Genomic DNA, 10,378 nt, shown 5'->3' with positions numbered 1-10,378 from the left:
ATATCATTGTTTATTTTATTTATTAAACGAAAATCTCGCCCGGTTCGAAAAGAGATAAGGCTTGCTTACGCGTAATGCCATGAACGGTTTAATTTTAGATTACTCATAAACGCGCTTTCCAGAAGTGAATGGGTTTTTATTTTTGAATAACTTGGTACTCCTCTAAAAAAAACTTGGTACTAGGCTACGAGCTGAAGCTCCATTATTAAAAAAAAAAAAAAAAACTTTTTTAGTAAGACAAAATTTAGGCACAACACTATACATACATGTTTCTCTCACCAGGGTAATAATAAGCGATTTTTTTCTATATAAATTGAACTAAACATACATTAAGATTTTTTAGTTTTTTTATGGTCACAAGAGAGAAAAAAACAAAAAACAACAAACTTAAATAAAAGCTAGCCTCTAGGAAACTGGACTCCTATTTATTTTTTATTTATATTAATTGAAATCAACACTCGCTCGTAAAAGGAGTGAAAGTGGTTTTAGACATTTCCATATGATTCTCTTAGGTTATAGTTAATGACTCTCTCTCTCTCGATTTTTTATTTCTTGGCAATTATATACGTGATTTTATTCATCAATAAAGTTTGATATAATCGTCAATAGTTAAAAAAATTTTACATGTTGATTAATCTTCGATTTGTGACTATATCTATAGAAATCTTGTCAGAGAAAGATAAAAATTTATAATATAAAGATAAATTAAAAAATAAATAATTGATTGTTTATAGTAGCAAGTTGTCGCGCGGGCAATGGTTGAATTTGACAAAGTAAAATGGCGCATTGAATTGGCGCGTATATATAGTTTAATAATCTTACTAGTGGACGACACATTCAATTAGTCATACTTTAATACAAAATGCCAAGTATATATAATCTATATTAATTTCTGTTGCTTATTATAATAATGAAAACATGCATGGTTAACTAGAAAAAATTCTACAATCCCGACACATGATAGCCAGAGATTGCTTTTAAGGTAATGGATTCCGTCAATAATACAAATAACAAGACACATACATACATATCGTAAATTTGAAGCTCAGGTCAGTGACTTAAATCTAATTTTTAAAGATAATCAAGTATTATACCTAACTTAACGTATAATTAATGGTGGTATATTTGGAGTGTATAATTTCCTTCGGCAGCAAGGCATTATATTATACAACCATGTGGGAGGCAATAAGACTAAAAGCAAAATATATTTGATCATTTGTCACTCAGTGATAGATAAGTTTGCCAATTAAACTAAGCAAATAAAAATAAATAAATACATGGGTGCAATATTTCTACGTCAAGCAAGCAAGGAAAACAGCGAAACAAGGTGTGCACTATATAAAATAAGGATATTACTCAACATCCTTAAAATATGTGTTAAAAAATTAAAACTAAAAAATATTTATTATAAAAATCGAAAACTTAAAAAATTATGAAAAATAAAACTTTGCATGTTAAAATATTATTTTAAATTTTTTAGCGAATATAAAAGAAAACTGATTAATATTTGTCATAAAAATAAAATCAAAGGAGAAGGAAAATAATGAAGACAGGTAATGATGAGGTGGACCAATGAGAGAGGGATTTGGGTGTGAGTTTAATCCATAAAGGGTGTGGTATCCCTTGGCATTCAAAAGCGCCGAAAGAAAGAAACCTAACAGCGCCATAGCGTTCTCTAAGCTATCGTGCGAGGTCCCTCGACCTCCGCACAACCCCAGCACCAAGGGGCTGTGCCTGTCGTCGTCTTCCACGCCCATGTCGGAACCCGACACCCAGGCGCCGCCGCCGCCTCCGTTCCTGCTCCAGCGCCCGCCGCTTCTGCAGTCGGCGTCGCCGCTCTTCAAGCAGCGGTCGTGGTCGCCGGACGCCTTCCGCGACGAGGCGTGGCTCCGCCGCAAGGGGAACTGGAAGAACCGCCGCAGTAAGAGCGTCACCGATGAGGACGTGGACGAGCTCAAGGCCTGCATCGAGTTAGGCTTTGGATTCGATTCCTCCCCCGAGGTCGAGCTCGATCAACGCCTCTCCGATACTCTACCCGCTCTCGGCCTCTACTACGCCGTCAACAAACGCTACAACGACTCCCTTGTCACCAAAACCACGCCGTCCTCCTCCTCCTCCTCCGCCGCCTCCGATTGCGACAGCACTCCTTGCCCCCACGGCAGTCCCCACTCCGCCATCTTCACCACCGGTAATTAATTAACATTTACTTAGATAATAATCTCTTATCAGAATTAGAGTTTCAGATCAATAACTTTAAATAGTTAGCTAATCATTATTGAAATTTCAGCTCGACAATATAAATAGTTGTGATCAGAATTAAAGTTTTACTTCGATGACCTTTATCAAGTTTTGTAGTAAAATTATCATACATTAATATTATCGAGACGAGACTCTAATTCTAACAAGTGAACATTTAAATTTTGTTCTTCAATTTATTTCTGAGTTATTTAATTTATGTGTTAATTATGATTAAATTGGATTAAGATCTCGTTTATTTTTGTTGTTGTTGATTTGATTGGTTTGTTGGTGTGAACTATTATGAAGGTGATAACCCTCAGACGGTGAAGACGAGGCTGAGGCAGTGGGCTCAGGTAGTTGCTTGTGCGGTGCGACAAAGTTCAGATGTGTGATGATAATAATTACCGAATGGAGAAGCAGGGTTGTAAAACCTAAACCATACAGTAGAAGCAATGTGTGATGATTGATATTATAAATGACAACGATTTCCCACCGAACCAGACCAAACCAAACCGAGAGTGAACCCTAGTTAACCACCCAATCGTGGCGGAACCAAAGTAGTTAGTTAGCTATATTACATTACAATTACATGTGGGGCTGTCGGCAGCGCCTTGTTTTGTACTGTACTTGTCCAATATGTGATGACTAAGCCAAGGTAGATCTATTATAGTATTATCTATGTCATATGATATATGCTAGACGTACGTACAAATTAGTTTTGTTTTTGTTTTTGTGCTGAGTGTGTGACAGGAAGAAAAAAAAAGTCAAAAGGTGTTCTACTGCATTTGAATCCAGTGCTGGTTGTGCTGCTTCTTTTCTCTTTCCTCTTGGTCTTGCTCGGTTGCTAGTACTTTATTGAAAAACAAGGAACAAGAGAGAAGTGAAGTGAAGAATATAACATTCTTGTAACTCTGACAAAGAGATTTGACTTGCACGAGGAATACAGCTTGCTTTCTAGCTAACATGGGCTGGCTGGGTACGAGTACGACTCAACTTGTGTGTCTTTCGTGAAAGGCAAGACACTGAAGCTTCAAATTTCAACATTCTCCTGTTCGTGTCATCGATTGGGAATATTGCGGTGCTGGCAATGCTAACTTTGTGTTTCTGACTCATTGTACTTAATTAATTTCTAGCTAGCCACTCTGTCATGACTTTGTTTTCCTTTTCCACCGATTTTCCAGCGGCTGGGAGCTTAATATTTGCGGGAATGGAATGGAACATCTCTGGCGTGTTGACTTTTCACGCGGAGGCTGGCGTCAAGTCAAATTACTGCTAACAAAACGTATATTACAGTGTTAATAAACACCAATGTTAGGGGAACTCTGCCATGAAAAATAGAAGGTTAAGATGAAGGAATGTGGTGAGTTTGGGTGATAAAAAAATAAAGAGATAAATGATAACTTAATTACAGAAGTGGCGTGATATAAAAGAAAGAGAAAAATAATACTATAAAACTCAGATGAAAGAAAAAACGAGTAGATGAACGAAATAATATGTAGTTGAAATCCCTTATATATATGACTATGGCCTTGATTATAACTTTAGATGAGTGTGTCTGGAAAACGTTAGATGAAGTCACTTGTAGCAGGGAAAACAATTGAGAAAGAAACTACGAATCCACACATTTGTCGGCGAGTACTAGAAGAGCAAATTAGGAAGAGAGGAGAAAACTAAAACATTGCAATATATTTTTCTAAGAAACACTTTTATTCTTCTCAAAATGCCATGATCTCTTTATAAGTGATTACTACAATATAATATAATAGTCCAAAATAGCCAAATATGATATTCTTAATACAAACTTAAATTATTTGTTGGCATTTTTTACTCTCATAAATTTGTTACTTAAATTATTTGTTTAATTCATAAGAAAAGAATATTGTAAGTTATCTTGTACCTGATCATCTATTAACTTCCTTTCTCATTGATTTTTTTAAAAAAAAATATTCTCCTAAAGTCTGACTTCTAACGAAATAGATTTGTAAGTTTACCCGAAAGAAAATAACATTTCTGAAAATATAATCATGAATAAACCTTTATTTTTCTGTTTAAAAACATTTATTTTTTTATTACATCATAAACAAACCTTTAGTTATTGCATTCAATAAATTGAAGGCCTATCTCGAGAGATAACATGCCCGTAAGAGAATTGCTATTCTTAATCACCCAATTGTGTGTGAAATTATGTACATACCTTCCTTCCTTTCCTTTCCCTTCCTCCCTCCCTCACATATTTTGGGCCGACACTCCCAACGCCTCTTCTCCCTTCTTTTTGCATCAACCGCATCCTTTAGGTTTTTATGTGTTTGCCTTTGTTTCACGTTTTCCGATTTTGGTGAGTTCTTTTAATTTACTGTACCCAATAAAATTATAATGCCATTGTATCTCAAATACAACATATTCATATTTTTTGTTTTTTAAAACAAAAAATAATAAATTTATATTTATGTTACTGTACAAGTTGAATCATCCAACAAAATCCTAATTTTATTGAATAACTAAATCCAAACAGTAATGGAAGCATAGTGTGTTATTCAATTGCATAACGGAATTATAATTATGTTATGTAATTATATAATGAAATTATTTTTTTGTTTTATACAATTGTCTGAAAACTTTTTTATTTTGTTTTTGAATTGTTTATGCTTGTCTGTAGAGTATATGTAATATTAATGGATAAAAGTTGAGGCAAACCAGAATGTTTTTGAATATTCCATACAAGCAAACGATAATGATTTGAGACATTCAACGGAAACAAATGATAAAACATTGACCCCAAATCTATTTTTCCTAACTTCTCCGAACATTTCATGATTAATGAGGTATATTGATTAACTTTTGATTGAGTTTATATGTGTGTGTTTTGTTACTAAAAAATAATATTGATTTTAGTTTTTTAATGAAAAAAAAATTACTTAATGAAATTATATTTTTTTTACTATAGAGGTGAAAAAAAAAACTAAACAATAGAAATATATATTTCCGTTGAACTATTATGGAACGAAATCATATTTGTGTTGTTTAGTTCCAAAAAAAAATTACATATATTCTTCATAAAATACTAAATCAAGAAACTTTTATGAGTTGCACAGTATTATTGTTCTTAGTGATGTAAGAACTTGGTAACAACTAACGGGTAATTAACAAGGGAAAAAAAAAAAAAAAAACAGGTGAAACCGTGAAAGAATGAATGACAGGAGTTATTAACCGGGCAGCAGCTATAAACCTATAAACAAGCTAGGAACGAATTTCTTCAGGTCGTTTTCCATTCAAACAAATAGTCCTAAGACTGGGCTAATTTTTCTTCATTGCGTTTCAAATACGGCTTTTGCGATGTTTTCAAATGTGTTAACGGTCTCATTATGATATTTGTATATCTGTAATATCGCGAAACCTGCGCAGATGAGTTGTTTGTCAACACTATGCAACTCATGCATGCTTTGAAATTTGAACGTTGCAAAATCTTTGGATGTCTCTGTCCAACCAAGACATTACATACTGTATATTACTGCAGAAAGAATTAGATTTTGGCTCTTGTTAAATAAGCCCCCCTTCCTTCTAATTAAACTTGTTATTATCCATTATACCCTTTTCTACACCCCCACAAATCTTATTCTTTAAATCTCTTTTACTCTCTATATTATATTTAAACCCTAATTGCTGGAGTGTTTTCTTTTCAATGTCTGTCGTTGAAACAAATATGTGTAGCGATTAGTTATTTTATGATTTATGTGCATCCTGAAGTATGTATCATGCTCAATTGTCACTTGCTATTTAAACCAAAAGGCACAAGAAAACAATTTGTTTTTGAAGGGTGTGCTAGTATGAGAGCCAATTTTGGCTGACACGATACAATTTGGGATACTACTAGACATTATTTATGAGTGTGAAGGGTGTGCTAGTATGAGAGCCAATTTTGGTTTCAATTGGGGTGTTGTAGTTATGTTTTTCGGGCCTCCTTTGTTTTTTTACTGCCTCCTTTGTTCTAATTTACTATTACTATATATGTCTGCATCTTCCTTTATGCATGCACTGTGTATACATTAAGATGCAAGCGGTAGTTGGTTAGTGTTGAATTTAGATTCTTGGTAGGAATTTTATGGCTATAGGTTCCTGGAAGGTAGTAGATTGGTTTATTGTATCACAGCTTTTATGCACTTCTTTTGTGCCTTTTCTTTATCATATTATATAAGATGGGAGTTCACAATTAGAGTTTAAATATAATATAAAAATAGGGTGTAAAAGAGGTTTAAAGAATAACACATTTGTGGGTGTAAAAAAGGGTACAATCAATAATTAATAACAATTTTAATTAGAAAAAAAGGGGCTTGCTTAGAAATTAGGGAGGCTTATTTAGCAAGAGCCTTAGATTTTTAGTTATTTGTAAATTACAAAAGTCTGTGTATCTTATCATCAAATCATTGATGCTTTTGTAAAAAAAAAAAAAAAAAAACTGATGTTTAATTTCGTTGCAACATTGAATATATCAGAATCTCATAAAATATTTGTCACCTTTAGACTGCATAAGGTAAATTCTAAATAAAAAATAAATTATCTCACAGTCTGCTGTAAAGTATTCCCTCAAATATCTGTTGCTTAAAAATGTATTTCTCCTGTCAAAAAAAATATTTCTATTTTTTATTTTAGAAAACTAAGAAAGTATATATATGATTTTATTTTTAACTATTGAAATAATTTGCATTAAATATTAAAAATAAGATAAGATTTAATTATATCATTCTATTCTTTCATGCATAAATAATTTAACTGCCGTTTAACACCTATTTTAAATAAACATATTCCTTTTTTTTTTCTCTTCTCAGATTCTAGCTGCACTCTCAAATAATTAATTTTTATATTTTATGTTGATTTATTCTTTAATTTTAAATTGCTTACACATTTAAATGAATTACCTTAAAGTTAGCCATTCAAGTATTAATTGTTCTTCTTGATTGTTCTAAAGTGGAGTTGCTTGAACAGACAGCAATCCAACCAAGTCGAATTTCACTTAACACAAAGGAACTGTACCATGAAGTACATTTATACTTTCACATCTCCCTAACGGACCAGTTCCAAACGTCCCATTAATTTACTACGATATTTACACAGAGGAATTTGTGAGTAGACAACATAAAAGTCCAAATTAAGTAAGGGACAAATAAAAGTCATCACATATGTGCATCGCATTAGTCTTCTTTTTCTTCCATTGTCCATACTTTTTTAAATATAAATATTGTTGGGCGGTCATAACAGGCAGAAAAGGTCTAACACAAAGAAAATGGACAAACTGTAAGGGGAGACCAATTGATGAAAGATGACAAAGACACGTAGCTTTAATAATTAAAATATAACTGCGATCGATAACGATGAATGGAAGCAACGGTGAATCAAATGTAGAGTTAGGTGAGAGCAAAGAAAAATCCCCCTTACCCACTTTACTGATTCACGTTCCGTTCCTCGCCTCTTTTTTTTTTTTTTTCTTATAATCTTAATCATATTATTACTATTCTTCGCGCCTCCTTAATTTTCCCTTTTCTCAGAAAGTGTAAACAAATAATGCAAAACACACGCGTCCGTCCATTAAAAAAAAAAAACCAGAAAATAAAAGCTGTTCAATCAACGGGGAAACGTATTAGAAACTTCCGTTTAGAAAAATCATGAGAAAACGCAATTTTCACAAGAAGAGAAAGCCACATACGACCCTTGTGAAAAGCGTGTCTAAAACTCTCGCCTCCTTATCCACCAATCCACTGTTGTTGTCTTAAGCAATTAATAAAGTGGCTTGTAACTGCGTACGTGTGGATTCGATTTTCCTTTGGTCCAAAATAAACATTAGGATTTTATAGTAGTGCTTCTCAAAATTTCTAGAACCCACGTCACACGTACTCTGGGAAGGATAGGGTTGGAAAATGCCTGGTTCCGTATTATATAAGAGTCTCGCCCTAGAATCCTCGAGGAGGAGAATTTAATTCACTGTACTTTATCCTTTTGTGTGGGGAATTATGGTAATTGATTTTGAGGGTTTGACTACTCATGGATTATGATGGTATGAGAAAACCTTCCAAAAACTTATTTCACTCTCGCTTCTTCCTTTTTGGGTTCTATTGCTGGGATTGGGAGTTCTTGACCGCTCTCCTCCTTTTTAGTTCTTCCCCTTAATCTTCTTTCTTCACAATTTTTATTTCCTTCCTTATTAGACGTATTAGATCAGATTGAACAAAAGGGTTTTTCTTTCTTTCTTTCTTGGGGAATAATAGAAATAAGAAAAGATTAGTGAGGTTGAAATGTCGCAACGATCGGTGCCGGCGCCGTTCTTGACGAAGACGTATCAGTTGGTGGAGGATCAGGGGACGGACCAGGTGATATCGTGGGGTGAAAGTGGGAACACTTTTGTGGTGTGGAAGCATGCGGATTTTGCAAAGGATTTGCTTCCAAAATATTTCAAGCACAACAACTTCTCCAGCTTTGTTCGACAGCTCAATACCTATGTATGTTTGTTTGTTGCCCCTATTCTTTCCCTAATTTTTTTTCCAGCCAGGTATTGTTTTTGTTTTTTTCTGTCTAATTAGGCAAATACTAAATAGAAGGGGTAAGGAGGAAAACTTGCCTGTTAGGGATATACTGACAAAAATATAGATTTGTTTAACATAATAATTATATTTTTTCAAGCAAACATGATTATTGATTATAGAATCTTTCTATTTTCTTAAACATAATTACCATTTATCTATTTTATATTAAACTATATTATCTTCATAAGAAGGGAGAAACATAAGAAATTACCTTTTCAGTCTAACATTTTAATTTATTCACGCTATTTTTCTAAGAAAACACTTCTTCCAAAGTCTTAAACTTTGCCTGGCTCTCCATTTTCTCCTTTCTAACTAAATTCTAATAATTGATTAGCTCAATTTTACTATTTTACATAATTTTCCGAATAAGAACAACAGACATTTCAATTTTTACGGCGAAAAGTGAAAGAAAAAGAAAAATCAATTATCAAATTATCAATAATAATAAAATCGGCGTTTTTGTGAACATGCAGGGATTCCGAAAAATTGTGCCAGACAAATGGGAATTCGCGAACGAGCATTTCAAGCGAGGGCAGAAGGAGCTTCTCTCCGAGATCAAACGCCGCAAGACCGTGCCTCAATCGTCGGCACATCCCCCGGAGGCCGGAAAGTCCGGCGGCGACGGCAACTCTCCGTTGAACTCCGGCAGCGACGACGCGGGCTCCACCTCAACCTCGTCCTCGTCCTCCGGTTCCAAGAACCAGGGATCGGTGGAAACAAACACAACGCCTTCTCACCAGTTATCGAGCGAGAACGAGAAACTGAAGAAGGATAACGAAACGCTGAGTTGCGAGCTGGCACGTGCGAGGAAGCAGTGCGATGAGCTCGTGGCTTTCCTCAGGGACCGTCTGATGGTGGGTCCCGATCAGATCGATCGCATCATGCGGCAAGGAAGTTGCGGATCTGAAAACGTGGTAGGTGAAGGCGGTGGAGGAGACTGTTTGAAACTGTTTGGTGTTTGGTTAAAAGGGGATACGCTAACAGACAAAAGAAACAACCACAAAAGAGGCCGCGAAGACCAAATGGGCTTCGGTGGGCCTCGCCTCAAGGAGTCAAAGCCCGTTGTTGACTTTGGAGCTGTAAATATCATGATGAAGAGCAACAGGGTTTGCAACTGAATGAGGCTCTCACCTCGCCACGTAATCTTTTAAGCAATTAAAGAAGGAATAGGATAATGATTAGTGAAAAAAGAAAAGGCTAAGCGATAATTATTTTGGGTAAAAGACCAAATGCACTAGCCTATGCTTTCTACACATGTTGAGGTTGTGTAATTTGTAATGTACGTAGGTCAATGCCTCTATGAATATTGATTAGGAAATTAAACAGGTTTTAATAGTCAATTATGACTTTTTATGTCAATGCATTTTAATGATTTTTTTTTTTTCTTTCGAAAAACGCATGTAATGGTTAAATGGCTGCATTCTGTAGTTTGGTCTGATGATATAGTGGAGCTTCACGATCCGTGGTAACGAGACTCTCTCCCTTGATTACATTTCGAGCCCGAAGGGATTTATAATAGTGACTATGATTATATGCGCACCACGTTAGCTTAACATTTTCGAATCATA

General features: G+C 34.7%; 2 protein-coding genes across 4 annotated transcripts; both read left to right on the top strand.

The window, feature by feature from the left end:
* The first annotated feature begins 1,551 nt into the window (after window positions 1-1,551).
* LOC100792074 (uncharacterized) lies at window positions 1,552-3,782 on the top strand. Of its 3 annotated transcripts, none has more exons than XM_041016514.1 (3): window positions 1,615-2,188; window positions 2,545-2,893; window positions 3,420-3,782. In XM_041016514.1, exons 1-2 carry the CDS (start codon window positions 1,756-1,758, stop codon window positions 2,628-2,630), a joined length of 519 nt encoding a protein of 172 aa, XP_040872448.1. In that variant the 5' UTR covers window positions 1,615-1,755; the 3' UTR covers window positions 2,631-2,893; window positions 3,420-3,782. The 3 variants fall into 3 exon arrangements, with proteins under 3 accessions (XP_003517296.1, XP_040872448.1, XP_040872447.1); XM_041016513.1 differs by having other exon boundaries at window positions 2,989-3,643; XM_003517248.5 differs by lacking the exon at window positions 3,420-3,782 and having other exon boundaries at window positions 1,552-2,188; window positions 2,545-3,032.
* Window positions 3,783-8,193: 4,411 nt separating this feature from the next.
* On the top strand, window positions 8,194-10,279 carry HSF-01 (heat stress transcription factor 1). Its single transcript, NM_001254668.2, has 2 exons — window positions 8,194-8,726; window positions 9,284-10,279. The coding sequence occupies exons 1-2, from the start codon at window positions 8,523-8,525 to the stop codon at window positions 9,926-9,928; spliced, it is 849 nt and encodes a 282-aa protein (NP_001241597.1). The 5' UTR covers window positions 8,194-8,522; the 3' UTR covers window positions 9,929-10,279.
* The last annotated feature ends 99 nt before the right edge of the window (window positions 10,280-10,378 follow it).

The sequence above is a fragment of the Glycine max genome, chromosome 1 (genome assembly GCF_000004515.6).
Source record: "Glycine max cultivar Williams 82 chromosome 1, Glycine_max_v4.0, whole genome shotgun sequence".
NCBI lineage: Eukaryota > Viridiplantae > Streptophyta > Magnoliopsida > Fabales > Fabaceae > Glycine > Glycine max.
Note: the sequence above shows the minus strand (reverse complement) of the source record. Positions and strands in the feature narration are given on the sequence as shown.

Coding starts and splice junctions, on each gene's coding strand:
- LOC100792074 (XM_041016514.1), top strand. CDS start 1,756: ATGTCGGAACCCGACACCCAGGCGCCGCCGCCGCCTCCGTTCCTGCTC. Junction 2,189..2,544: donor CTCCGCCATCTTCACCACCG/GTAATTAATTAA, acceptor ACTATTATGAAG/GTGATAACCCTCAGACGGTG.
- HSF-01 (NM_001254668.2), top strand. CDS start 8,523: ATGTCGCAACGATCGGTGCCGGCGCCGTTCTTGACGAAGACGTATCAG. Junction 8,727..9,283: donor TTCGACAGCTCAATACCTAT/GTATGTTTGTTT, acceptor GTGAACATGCAG/GGATTCCGAAAAATTGTGCC.